Genomic DNA, 14,098 nt, shown 5'->3' with positions numbered 1-14,098 from the left:
GGATGTTTAATTTAGAAAAAAACACATCCAATACTAGAATTTTATGTTAGAAAAGCTGTTTTTTTATAATACAAATTACATAAAATAAAGGTGGACATAATTATAAGTGATCCTCAACCAGAGCATGAATGTTTGGGACTTTTAGATGCACAGAAAGAACATCCGCCTCCACACAGAGATTGTATCTTTCCGCAGCTCTAAGATTTTTGGAGGACACCCCAATCCAGTCCTTGGTCAAGTAAAGGGAATTCTGTAGGCCTATTCTTACCATCCACATCAAATATAGGTGAAGGATGCAACATTCTCCACACCTGGAGCTCCATCACGCTGTTTCCCCTCTACTGCAGTCCTACCCAGTGATACTGCAGACATGGGGGGGGGGGGGGAGGCAGCAGGATCATACTGATGTCAATCAGGGGGGAAGAGGATGCAATCTTACAGGATTTCACATTTGGAAGAGAGCCTTGGCAGTGAGGGGGTAACCCAAGGCCCTTCCCAGGAAAAGAAGCAGGCACAGGGGCCAGTACTCAGGCTCCATTTTGACCCAATGTTTATTGTCCTTGTACAACATGTCATTTTTGGTTTAGAAACTGCTTGTGATTAGTTTTCCAACATTAACTCAAAGCATGTAAAATAAAATCAACCTACTCTCTATATAAACACCCAGCAACTGTGGCCCTTAACCTTCCTGCCCAGGTTGGGTAGGGGGAAGAAGGGAGGGCTTGAGAAGCATTGAGTGAAGTGCAGATGCTTTACTGTAGGGAATGGCGTAGTGCCTTGGTTTACACCCGCACAGGTCCCCTGCACTGCCCCAACTACAATAGAAATGGCCCAAGGCCCAATTCCCTGTTGGTAATTCACTCTCCACCTCCCAAATGAAAATCGCTTTTATTTTATCCCTTGTTTTGTATTTTTTGCAACAAAAACCCCCTGTCCAGAGACTGACTGTAACTGAACTGTTCAGGCTGAGGAATGGAGCAGGCTGTGGGTGCACCCGTGGTCCCTCCTGGGCAAGCACCCCCACCCTCAGGGAACAAGGTCCAGCCAGGCCAGCTCGCAGCATGCTGGCCATCACCACTTAGCCATACAGGTCATCATCATTGTCTTCCGTATATACACTGCCACCTGTGCCGCCTCCACTGCCCTGACTGGGGCCAGCTCCACCCTGGTTTCCTGAAGGGAATCTGTGTGCAAAAGAGCAGAACCAAAAGAAAAGGTTAGGACAGGACCTGTGTTTTCACAACTATCTCTCTAGTCTCCTTAGGACACTCACGACTTTGGTTGTAGTTCTCCAAGACAACTTAAGCACTGCTCAGTGCAGCCTACTTACCTGAAACTACCAAAGCCCCGACTCTGCTGAAGGGTCTGAGCAAACATCTCATACTTCCGAATGTCATTGTCACTGACAGAACGGCGGGCAAAGCGCATGGCTTCCTCAAAGTGATCTCTGCGGATCTCAGGCACTGGATCATCCTCTTCTACCTCCTGTAGGGTTTGGTAAACAGAACATCAGGAATAGTTAAGGAGTACAAATGTGTGTATGCAGGCACACAGAGAGAGAGAGAGAGAGAGACAGAGACAGAGACACACACACACACACACACACACACACAAAACTGACATTTAATTTCAAGAGTGATAGATAGGTCCATAAATCCAAAGTTCTAAGCCTTGCTTTATTTGCTTATCTACACAATCATACTTTAATTTCCCTCATGGAGGCTTCAAACTGAGAATATAGCCTGCCCGTCTCTTCTCAGCCTTCATAATTCCAGACTAAAAGGGTTACTTCTCAATTAGTCTTTCTCTTCGATGCCCTGCTAAATATCTCAGTCAGATGACCTTTCTAAAACCTTAAACTCTAACTGTGGTAGAGACTGTCCCCTGGCTCCCCACAATCAGCACTTCTAGGTAAAGGATGCAAACTCACCATGGCTGATGGGTTAGTCTGCCTCTCCCGTTCTCGTCTTATCTCACTTTCGATGGATTCACGAATGGCCAGCTTGCAAGCACGTTGGCAAATCTCTGTCAAGTCAGCTCCAGAAAAGCCATTAGTCATCTTAGCCAAGAACTCCAAATCCACGTCCTAAAAGATGCAACAGAGTATCTTAGCATTTAACTTCTCCTCCCCTGTGATACACAATCTTTGAGCCACTCAAGCACTTCCAATTCCAGTTTATCCCATCTTTTAACAGCCTCATTTTATTCCCAATTCTAGATTATCCTAATACCCTCAAATCTTCCATCTTCCCTTTACAACCCTAACCTCATAAATCTCCAGGGAAAGATTGTCTAGGAATCAAACAGCACTCACTCTACACTAGCCTGAGGACTCAATAGAAGTCCCCATTTACCATGACCTTGCACCTGCCTTGGCAACTGGGGACTTGCGCAGGTTGGCCTTGAGGATGGCAACACGGGACTTCTCATCAGGAAGTGGGATGTAGATGAGCTGATCGAGGCGGCCAGGTCTCAGGATAGCAGGATCGATGATATCAGGCCGGTTAGTAGCGCCGATGATAAACACATTCTTTTTTGTGGACATGCCATCCATTTCGGTCAAGATCTGGTTAATGACTCTGTCAGCAGCCCCACCACCATCTCCAATGTTACCACCACGGGCCTTGGCAATTGAATCCAACTCATCAAAGAATAGTACACAGGGGGCAGCTTGGCGGGCCTGTGGGAGGCAGAGATGAAACTCAAGCATTAGCACCACTGGGTCTCTTCAGACCTGAGAAGGAAAATAAAGTGCCCCAGCTGAGCTGCCAGAATCAGATGGTTTTAACTCTCCCCAAAACAGACTATCTCTACCTTGCCCCCATGCAAGTGAATAGATAGCCCGGCTATTTGTAGCTCACCTTGTCAAATATTTCCCTGACGTTGGCCTCAGATTCCCCAAACCACATGGTGAGCAGCTCAGGACCCTTGATGGAGATAAAGTTGGCCTGGCACTCATTAGCAATGGCTTTGGCTAGCAAGGTTTTCCCACAGCCAGGGGGTCCATAAAACAGTACTCCCTTGGAGGGTGTCATGCCAAACTTGAGGAATTTGTCTGGGTGCTCCACGGGATACTAGGAGGAAAAGGAAAGAGGGTTCAGGGACAACCTTATAGTTTGAAAGAAACCTAACCAAACAGAAGCACCCCCATTCCTACTCCAAAGTGTGAGATCCAGGTTCCCTAGGAGCAGGCTCCTTTGTACCTCAAACCTGAGAATAGCAGGTTCTTGACTTATTCTCTCACAATTCCTGCAATGAATATGTCAACACCCCAAGCCCACCCAGCTCAATTACAAAAGTACTGAAACAGTGACTCACCCTGGACCAACCTATCCTACCTGGACTAGTTCCTGAAGCTCACGTTTGACATCCTCCAGGCCCCCAATATCCTCCCAGGTCACCTGTGGCACCTCCACCACAGTTTCTCGCAGTGCTGATGGGTTGCTCTGGCTCAGGGCCCACTAAAAAGGGAAGATAAACTGGGGATGAGACTCGCCAGGGGTGGGGTCAAAATGCATGTGTGTCTACCTGAGAGAGGAGTGCAGTCCTTACCCGGAAGTCATCCATAGTAACTGCCAGGGAATTCATAACCTCAGCATCGATGGTCTCATCCTCAAGGTCAATGAGGTCCATCTTCTTGCGGATGGCCTGCAGAGCAGCCTCCGAGCACAAGGCTGCTAAGTCAGCACCCACATGCCCATGGGTCTCATTGGCCACCTGCAGAGAAAAGATCTACTTACTACCCTCTCTCTAAGACCTAGATGCCTTCGGAAGCTCAAAGACAACAGAATTCTGTCTTATGCCTCTAACTCCTATCTCTGGGTCCTCCCATTTCTCTGAATACATACTAGCAACCCTTTCACTGGCTGGATTTTAAGTATTCAAGTCTGAACTTGGGGCCTGGAAATAAAATGCCTCCAAAATTCAGGTTTACTCTAACGCAGTGTCAACCAAGAAACATGACAAGTCCAGTTCCCTAGATTCACTCTTAGATCACTTCCTTTCCCCTGCCCAGGAATCGAAATCAGTATCTTCACATCTCAAGTTTATAATCCTAGCCAATTCCCTTCGATTGCCTAGAAATGGCTCTCCTAAAAATCCTGGCCAGCCCTTAGCACCACTCCACCTGTTCCAGGTCCACATCATCTGCCAGCTTCATGTTCTTGGTATGGATCTGAAGAATTTCCAAGCGTCCTGTAGCATCAGGGATTCCAATATCTACCTCCCTGTCAAAGCGACCTGCGGGACAGTGCGTGAACATAGACAAGGCTCATTTCTGGTCCAGAGGGAAAAAAGGATAGGCCTAATATGACCAACCATGCCAGTTTGCCCAGAACTGTCCTGATGCTAACACTTATAAAGTCCCAGGTCCTGGGTAACCCCTCAGTCTCAGGCAAACCAGGATGGTTCATCATCCTAGACAGGACGTGAGAAAAGGGAAAGGACCCCTGGGCCCTATCACTACAAAGAGCTTCAAAAAATCCTCAGAATTAGGTGATTTAGACAAAAGACAAATGTGGGATCAAAGAGAGTAAGGCTAGTAGAACTATAATCTCCATAAGTACAAGAAGAGGGATGAAAGGAATTTTGGGTCCTTACCAAATCGTCGTAGAGCTGGGTCAATGCTGTTGGGTCTATTGGTTGCTGCCATGACAATCACATGTGCTCTCTGCTTTAGGCCATCCATGAGGGTCAATAACTGTGATACAATACGTCGCTCTACCTCCCCATGGGTCTGTCAGAACAGGATATCTGGTCAGAAGTGAAGTCAGGACCTTTTAACCCCCCACGAATCCCTTAGGTAAGTTCCTACTTTTTCTCTTTTGGGAGCTATGGCATCCAGCTCATCAATGAAGATGATTGCAGGAGCATTCTTCTCAGCCTCCTCAAAGGCTTTACGAAGGTTGCTCTCAGACTCACCAGCCAACTTGCTCATGATCTCAGGACCTGAAAATATACAGAATGGAGGCAATGGAAAAACTACATCCTTCCTCAATCCCAAAAGAAATCAGATATTTTGTTTGCCCAGCCCAGAGATAGGTGGTAACCTCTGCCTATTTTCTCACAGCCCCTATTAGCCATTATCCCAAGATAATGCCACTAGGCCAAGCTAGAAAGAACCCAAGAAACTCAGTACACTTATCTCACAATTGAGTTCAAAATATGAGAATAACAGAAGATGCTCTGGGACTTCTGGCCAGAGCAGATGCAGTGTGCCAGATGGACCTCTACCAGATAAATATCATTCTCAAAGAGCCAGCTGATCGTCCCCCAAACCTCTCCAATAAATAAATAGAGACTTTTTGATCTTTCATCCTAACTTGCTTCCTCTAAATGTCTTAAGCTTGTCCATAATCTTTCTCAAAGAGAGATAGATCAGGGGCAGAGAGTAGAGTATCTTAAAAAAAAGGAGTTAAGTATCTTCCCCCGTTCCTTATCTATCTGTAATATAGCCCAGTGAATAAAAGATACTAAAGTGTACACAAGGACATGTGTGCGAATTAATATGTCCATGATTTCTCCAGTTCGAGAGACTAGGTCAAGCTCAGCTCAAAGTTAAGTCCAGCCAAACACAAGGTGAACCAAGTCTCTTACCATTGATCAAAAAGAAGAAGGCTCCAGTCTCATTTGCCACAGCTCGAGCAATCAGGGTCTTCCCAGTTCCAGGAGGTCCATAGAGCAGGATTCCCCGAGGAGGCTGAGGACCAATACAGAGGGTGTGACTGGGTTCAGACTCCCACCTTCTCCAACCTCATCCATCCTAAAATGGCTCAACTAGAGCTTTATTTAGAGAAAATAAAAATAAGCTCAACCCTGACACCAGTAAGAATGAGCCCTCTGCCACAGTTGCTAGGAAGACAGCTTACTTCAGGCCACACTTATTCCTCTTTATCAAAAGAGAAAATACTGCTAAAAGCTGAAAACAATTATGATTATAACTTGCATAGGAGACGAAGAGCAGAAAAACCAACCTAAGAAACTATAACGTGAGTCTGGAAACTCTAGTGTGGATAAATCTGAAGATCCTGGGACTAGGGAAAAGCAAGAGGCCATTAGGCCAAAGGGCCAAGGACTAGCTTAGTCATTTAAGAACGGTATTGCCAGAGGCTCACTCACTTCAGTAATCACAATCCTCCAGGATTTATTATCATCTTGGAATGCTTCTCTTTACTGCCAACCACAAGTTTTCCTCTTTGACGCTGTCCTTTCTATGGCCTCATCCATAGGCAGCACATGGGAAGTGCCCACATAGACGATAAAGTTATTTATACAATATATACTAGGGGAAGGGGTAATTTAATCTTTGGTGTGTCTCATGATATGGAAACAGCTGGGAAGTTACACTGTAGACCAGCAGTTCTCAAATATATTAGACTCAGGACCTTTTACATTGCTAACTTCCTTAATTTCTACTTCTATTGGGCAGCACTGTTCTAGACAAGTTGGCAAACCATAGTGAGATTTGTTTTTACAAGGTCCATAAAAATGGGTTTTTACATTTTTAAATGGTTATAACAAAATATATACAGATCCAACAGAGAACTTCACTAGCCTGCTCTGTTGAGACCATTAGTAGCTTAATAAATCTATAACCCTCTATAATCTCAAAGAATTTATTGCTGCCTTTCATCCAAGGCAATAATAAAACATATGAAAACAAGCCCCAGGATCTGACACCAAGTAGTCGTTAATCACCACCCTTGACTATATTCCGCAGAGCCCAAGATGCTCACCTTCACACCAATTGCCTTAAAGAGGGCAGGATGTCTCAGGGGCAGCTCCACCATCTCCTTTATCTGAGCTAGCTGTTTCCTGCAGCCACCAATGTCATCATAGCCTACTTCATTCAAGGACTCTTCCTCATCCTAAATATGTAGGGAACAAAGAAAAAGAGAAGGCAGGAATATTACAATCAGCATAAGCTGAGTTTCTCCAAATCCTTCCACAATCTGGCATCGAGAAATCTGCTGTATGAGAGGATTCTCCTCTAAGGGGATCCTGCCTCAAGTAACAACTCAAAATCCCAAGGCAAAGATTTCTAGCACAGCGTTTCTGTTTCACACTGTCCTTCACCTTACTGGGAAGGGCTCCCCTAACATGTGAAGCTGGAAACTCTGGTAAACAGGCAGAGGCCTGTATGCCATCATCAGCATCACTTCTTCAAAAATTACTCTAACCACTCAGGTCCTTTGGGTTCAATCTAGATTTTAAAAATTACTGGTATCACAGACTTCCAAGAAACACCTAGACCCAGAAATGAATAGCTGGGAGTTTCCCGCCTCTGGAAAGCAGCTTTGTTCTAAAGAGCATCCCACCCTGATAGCTACTACCTGACTGCCCCAGAGTAGTAGGGAGAGAACTCACCTCTCGTTTGATAGGCTCCCCTTCACAGTGAATCACTGTGTCTGGAGCAACAATACAATAAGGGCTGGGATCTGTCTCCACTACTTTGAACTCCACAGCACGCATTCCACCCCGGACAAGGAAAATGTCTCCTATGAGAGCAATTAGCACAGCACAAGGGCAGTTAGAGGTGTCAACTATGAAACTAAGTGAGAATTCTTCATCAGAACCTGGGATCTGGAATGCCAAGTTCCCTAGATAGTGCCCTTTCTCCTTTCCACCCCCATGATCTTGTTAACCATCAGGCAAGGAGAGAAAGCTAACCTGTGAGGAGCCCCTCTACCACTCAAGAGGACAGTGAATAAAACCTGATATGCCAAAAGCCCCAAAAGTTTTGATTCCTGGGATATGGGCAACCCAAGCTTTTACAATCACTAATGGTGGAGCTGTGCTGAAAATCAAATAACTGGACTGTGACACAGCCAAAATGACCCACTTCCTCCTTTAGAGATCTGAGAAGATAACTTACTCTCCTGGAGCAGGGAGTGGGAATGGAGGAATGGGGTAATGGGGGAGTGGAAGGGAAGGCAGGGGAAGGTGAGAGTTCACATAAGTATGTATGCAGATGCATGTGTATGAATACAATAATAAAATGAGACAGATGTTCTAAAGATTACTCCCAAATATCCCTACAAATGACCGTCCTTAAATTCAATCTCTAGAATTATCTCACCTTTCCGGATTGGCCGATAAGCTTCCAGGAAGTATGGCTTAAGGTATACCTCAAAGAGATTGCCGGTGATGCCCTCCACTGTGTCATCAATGGGTAGCACATGGATACGTTTGCCATACTTCACATCAGGGCATGGCTGGATGCTGAGAATGACAAGCAGACTCCAAGTTACCAACAATACTGCAGCCCTAAGTGCTGGGCATCCAAAAGAGCCTGGCACAGAGAACTGATGGTAAACGCAAGAGAAAAAGTAGGGCTGGCTTTAGGTAGGAAGAAAGGCAGGAAGGTACAGTTGGAGAGAGAACAAAGGAACAGCCAAGCACAACCAAGACAGGTCACACTCAGGGTGAGGTAGGTCAGGGGAGCCACTAGAAGAAGCTGCTGGGGCTCCCCACTTCCAATTAGTGAACCAAAAGAAAGACCCACACATCTGGAGCCCCCACAAAACATGAGAGAGAGAATATTCAGTGAGAGATAGTCAAGGATGATCCATTCTGGCTAATATTGGTAACCCAGTATTACAAAGCGAGGCCTTAGTATGATGAATGTCAGGGTCAGAGAAACAGAAATGAAAAAATAATCTTAGCCAGGTGGTCAGAGAATGGAGAGAAAAGTGTCTAAGCACCTCCAAGAAGAAGGCTACAAGAAACCTACAATCTATAAACAACAACCAGAAGCCTAAGATATTCCTAGCCAAGTGACAGGCAGTTTTGGCAGTAGTAACTAGAGGTGATTTCCAAATGGGGAACCTCCTGCCTAAAGTTAAGTCCAAAATCACTAGGACTGCAGTTCTCATGGATCTGGCTCAAATAACGCCTCTCTCCTAGATTAACCTGGATCACTAAAAGACCTGCTAGGAGTCTATCTTCCACATCCACACTCCCACTTCATTTCAGGCCCAACACAAGTCATTAATCCAACACAGTAATAAAGTTGTTTGCCAGATACATACTCTCAAATGGTTTCCTAAACCAGGGTCTAAGTTAAGAGGTAAGTTATACCTATGGTGAAAAAAAAAAAAAAAAAAAAAGCATCAAGAAAGTCAGAAATGCCATGTTGTCCCAAAGGTCGTGCAAAGGCAAATTTTGAAGTCCTAGGGAAGCAGAGCGAAAACCTAAAGACAACACTAAAATGTAAGTCTTCCCATCGTTAGGAGGCTTCCAATATGTGCAACTGCCAAGGCCTTTGTGGGAGTCCTGCCTGTCATGTAGGCTGTATCTGGCCACCCATCCCTGAAGAGCCAAGAACCCCACACACACCTGATGACATCCCCTAGGCGTACGCGAAGGTTATTCCGAACAACTCTATTCATTCGAATCTTCTCATCAGAACATGTGTCATCAGAAAGCACAATGCACACAGCTTCCCGCCTCTTCTTTCCTTTCAGCAACACTGTATCACCTCGGAACAACTGCAGCTCATCCATCTTGGGCTGAGGAAAGAAGATTAAGGCTTTTGGGTCACTGAGCCAGGGGGTAAGCAGCAGCCCTGGATGTTGAGATTCCCAGTAAACCCCACTCTATCTGTGGTCACTGCAAGAAAAATGAGAAAAGAAACCTGGGAAAAGCCCCCAGGTTAACTACAATAAGGAAAGACTGGACCATGAACCTAACTTACCTGGGACAAGGACACCACACTGTTGTCCTCATTGATGGCTTCATCGACAATTAACCGATTGGGACGGTTCTTCTGTTTAAGAATGGCTGTTGATAAGTCATCACCTTTTGAACTAGACGAGAAAAATGAAGTCAGTCCCAATACATATTCCAGCCCCAGAGACCGCAACAATTTCTAAAACACACTTAAGAAAGAAATAGTGGATAGATGAAGATGTCCCTACATCAGAGAGCTTAGATAAAATTCAGCCAAGGTCATGAAAAATAATATCTAGCACATATTACGATTCCCATTCCAATAGCTCTCGGTATTCTGAGCACTAGTATCCTAGCTGTTAAACCCAAGTGACCATTCCCAGGGTCAGGTTGGCCTAAGAAAACAAAATAGAAGTGGAGGCTGAGTACAATTAGAGAAATGAAAATAGTCTGGGTTGATGGGGTGGGGTGTTGAGGAGCTGGGTGAAAAAGGTGAAGTACAAAGAGGTAGTTATAAAAGAGTCATGGGAATATAGTCAATAATATTGTAATAAGTACGTATTGTGCCAGATAGGTACTAGACTAATATGGGGGATTACTTCGTAAATTAGACAGATGTCTAACCACTATGCTATATACCTGAAACTAATGTAAAATAATACTGAATATCAACTCTAATTTAAAAGAAAAAAGGAAAAAAGGAAAAAAAAAAAGAGAAAGAAAATAGTCTTAGGACAGAATAGTGATTAAGAGAAAGGGTTCTGTATTCTGTAGTCAGACTTGCTGAGTCTGAGTTTCAACCCTGTCATTACTGTGATCTTGAGCAAGTTACTTAACCTCTCTGGAAGCTGATGTGCTCTGTAAAACAGAGGCTAGAGTAGTACTTATCTCAGAGGACTGTCTTAGGTGAGATAATGAGTGCAAAATGTTCAACACAATGACTAGCACATTGTATTAATGTTCACTATGATTAGCACTGCAGAACAAAGCATGAGTTCTTTTCTTGCTAACCTTCTTGCAGAACAACTTTTGACAGGGCTCAGGGAGGCCCCAAATCCCACCAAGCAAGCCTAGGGACAATGAAGCAGAATTATTAGCACTACCCTCTATTGGTTAAACCTGCTGAATGCTAGAGCTTTCTATATACCACAGGAATGCCAAACATAAAGACCATCGTATTTGGAAAAAAACATTAATAAATCTGGAACCTTCAAAAAGGGGCTCAAGCTCAAAGGGTAATCTCTGCAGACACACAACTCCATGGAGTTGGTTCAAAAAGGCAAAACCAAGAAATGCTAAGACACAGGGCAAATCCAAATCCCTCTCACCTAAATCAAGTTTGCCTAAATCCAAATTCAGTTTAAATTATTTTCTAGAAGATCAGATCATTTACCTAACACTAACTTCTTAGCTTATCTCCAGCTTTCACTAACTAAACTTAGTGGGCTCTCCCTTTTAAGAGTTAGTAAAAGGCTCAGGAAAATATGTGCATTAACCAAAATAGGAAGGCCAGACAATGGAGGAAGTGAAGAAGTAAATAAAAAGGAATGTTTTCCAGGAATTATTTCTTCATTCAATAAATTAACAAGTACATATTATATGCTAGGCAGTGTTCTAGGATCTGGGGATACATCAATAAACAAAACAAGACAAAATAGTATTCCTATTAGAAATAGCTTTACAGCTTGCAAGAAAAAGAGATGCCTATGCTCTAGAATACCAGCTGGGGGATACCCAACAGAAATAGAAATCCCATTCATCTAATAAAATTGTAAACTTTCTGCTGACCCTTTCACATAAGTTGCATTATTGCCTTTAAACTAGTTTCCAAGAGCGGAGTTTCCTAGACTAACACTGCTTTCCCCAATCCAAAAATGAGGCAATCTGAGCACAAGGCTGCAGAATAAACAAATTCTCCCACTGCTATCAACACCCTGTAAGGCAAGGTGGTCAATGTTATACTAAGGGCAATTTAAACTTAACAATGCTCACCTCAAAATACCCTCTAAGGGTTGCCCATCTTCCTTCTTGATCTATAGCAGTAGTCCCCAACCTTTACGGCACCAGAGCCCACCCCTATGAGAATCTAATACCTGATGATCTGAGGTGGAGCTGAGGTGATAATGCTAGTGCTGCGGAGCAGCTGCAAATACAGATGAAACTTTGCTTGCCCACCCATCACTTTCTGCTGCGCAGCCCAGTTCCTAATAGGCCATGGACCAGCACGGGTCTGCAGCCTGAGGTGTTGAGGATCCTTGACCTATAGGACTGGGGCTGCAGAAAAATAGAATGACTGATGCCTCTAGTCATTATAGTTTGTATTTTAACCCTAAATCTTCATTCTAGGAAAATCTGCTTACCATTCCTGACCCTGGTACTGGGGATATGTGGTATGCTCTTCCCCTAATTCCTTTAATTCCACATCTATCTACTGAGATTGAAGGAAGTAACCTCTAAATATAGAAGTCAGCCTGATAATGGGCCATCAGCAGTCCTGGAGGTTCTTTGGGGACACACCCCACTGTCTCTGCAAAAGTCAGGTCATTTCCAGAACCCCAATGGACCACAGGGGGCTTTGAGGGAGTTCAGGTAAGAGTCATCAAGATGACCTAGAGATCAGAAACCATCTGTGATGCCAGATTCCAAGAATTTTGGATTTTTACTTTTCTTCTTGAAAAGACTGACTGGATAACCTAAAATACTATTTTAAGTATTATTAAGCAGTCCTTTTAAATAGGTGACTGAGTAGTGCTTCATCTCGATTCAGAAACTTGAAAAAAAAAATGCACATCTCAAGAAACTAAACTCTCTGCAAAACAGGAAGGTGATTTGCATAGAAGAGTTTCCATAGGATGGCTGTCTTTTTTTCTCTCTCTCCCCACCCCACCCGCTCCCCCCGTTAATAGCTAAAGCTCTTGATTCTAAATTCAACGGTTTTATTTGACGCTTTCTTCAGAGGGGAAAGGCCCAGAATTTCTTAACATCGCAGTTTGGGGAAAAGGACCATGTGTTCTAAGAGTGAGGGCAACTCTAACCCTCAGGCCACGTTGGCTGAAATCTAGGAAGGCCCACAAAATTCAACTCAAATTCGAACAATATAGCAAGAACCTAAAATAGTGGAGAAACAAAAAGTTTTTTCTCTCCACGCCCATTTCATGACATGAAAACTGACTAAACCTTTCTCAAATGAATAACAACTGGCCTAAAGTAGGAAGAAGGCCAGAAGTGAAAAGCAGGGCTCACCCTATCACTAACAGTTCCTCACTACTCAGGTCACCGGGAATGCTAACCACAGCCCGAGCGGACCCAGCTCCAAAAGTGCCGTGGTGAGAGCTTCCCTAAGCTTGCCCGGCCTTCCCCTGGTCCAACCTCCGCCTGGGTCTCCGGGCTCCTTCACGTGGCTCAAAGTCCACGCCCACCGGGCCCAATTAGGGTGTAGGGTCCGCGGGGCCTGCTCTCTTCAGGACCAAAGGCCTTCAGCGGGTGGTGCTAGGCCAGGCCGCAGGTGGGTGCCCAGGGGCCCAGGGTTCCGCGCCGGCAGTGTGGGCCCGCAAACCTCACTAGGCCGGACGGCCGTTCCAAGGGAGCCAATCAGGCCGGCCCGGGCCTGCATGACACAGCATGATCTGGCCCAGGCCCCGACCCAGGCCCAACGCAAGCCCCGCCTAGGGGGCGCGCGGGTGCGCAGCCAGGCCCAGCTGGGCCCGTGGTCCATCATTCTCCCCCTTCCTCTCCTCTCCTGTCTCCCTCTTTCCGGGTCTCCACCTCTTAGACGCGCCCACGGCCGGGCTGGGCCTACCCAGCACGGAAGAGTCCCCCAGTGCGCGAACCCCCAGCAGGCGGGCAGGCGAGCGCGCACATGCGCGTGCGCGCGCACACACAAACACACACACACACGTACACATACACACACACACTCACTCAGCTCCGGAGGCCATGGCGCGCGCCTCTCTCGGCCGGCGGCCCGCGATTAACGGCTACAAGGGACGGCAGGCGACTGGCTGGGCCGGGGCTCGGCTTTCCGGGGCTCGGCTTTCCTGGGCGGGTGGCGAGCAGGGGCGACAAACCCGCAGGCGGCCTCCCTCTCGCTTCCTCCCAGCGGCACCCGGGCGGTGGGCGGGCAACGCTGGCTCCCGATCCGCGAGGGGGCAGCGGCAGCGACGACTCAAACGACGGCTGCAGACGCTTCACTGAGACTGAGCCGAGAAGAGCCGAATCATCGGAAGGAGAGGTGCTCTCACCTCGGCCAATCAGCGCCTGCCCTGGGGACTCCCGCCCGCCTCTCCGCGCCTCTCCCCAGCAACCCGCGGACTAGAGCCAATCAGGAAATCTGCTTGTGGCCTAGCTCCCGCCTCAGGGATGCAACACGCCTAGTAACGCCACGGCAATTGGCCGCAACGCTACGCTTCCTCGACGGATTGGGATTCTC

General features: G+C 46.1%; 1 protein-coding gene across 1 annotated transcript; it reads right to left on the bottom strand.

Annotated features, from left to right (window-relative positions):
* Positions 1-527: 527 nt before the first annotated feature.
* On the bottom strand, positions 528-13,877 carry LOC107502827 (valosin containing protein). The gene is made up of 17 exons (XM_016130418.2): positions 13,591-13,877; positions 9,695-9,806; positions 9,337-9,509; positions 8,078-8,220; positions 7,366-7,496; positions 6,735-6,866; positions 5,596-5,698; positions 4,814-4,947; positions 4,600-4,735; positions 4,127-4,239; positions 3,553-3,717; positions 3,339-3,461; positions 2,862-3,074; positions 2,372-2,680; positions 1,931-2,086; positions 1,331-1,485; positions 528-1,184 (listed from the first exon to the last, which is right to left on the bottom strand). Exons 1-17 carry the CDS (start codon positions 13,605-13,607, stop codon positions 1,079-1,081), a joined length of 2,421 nt encoding a protein of 806 aa, XP_015985904.2. The 5' UTR covers positions 13,608-13,877; the 3' UTR covers positions 528-1,078.
* Between the last annotated feature and the right edge of the window lie 221 nt (positions 13,878-14,098).

This window comes from Rousettus aegyptiacus, unplaced genomic scaffold (assembly GCF_014176215.1).
Source record: "Rousettus aegyptiacus isolate mRouAeg1 unplaced genomic scaffold, mRouAeg1.p scaffold_m13_p_3, whole genome shotgun sequence".
Classification (NCBI taxonomy): domain Eukaryota; kingdom Metazoa; phylum Chordata; class Mammalia; order Chiroptera; family Pteropodidae; genus Rousettus; species Rousettus aegyptiacus.
The sequence above is the reverse complement of the archived record's forward strand: the minus strand, read 5'-3'. Positions and strand labels throughout refer to the sequence as shown.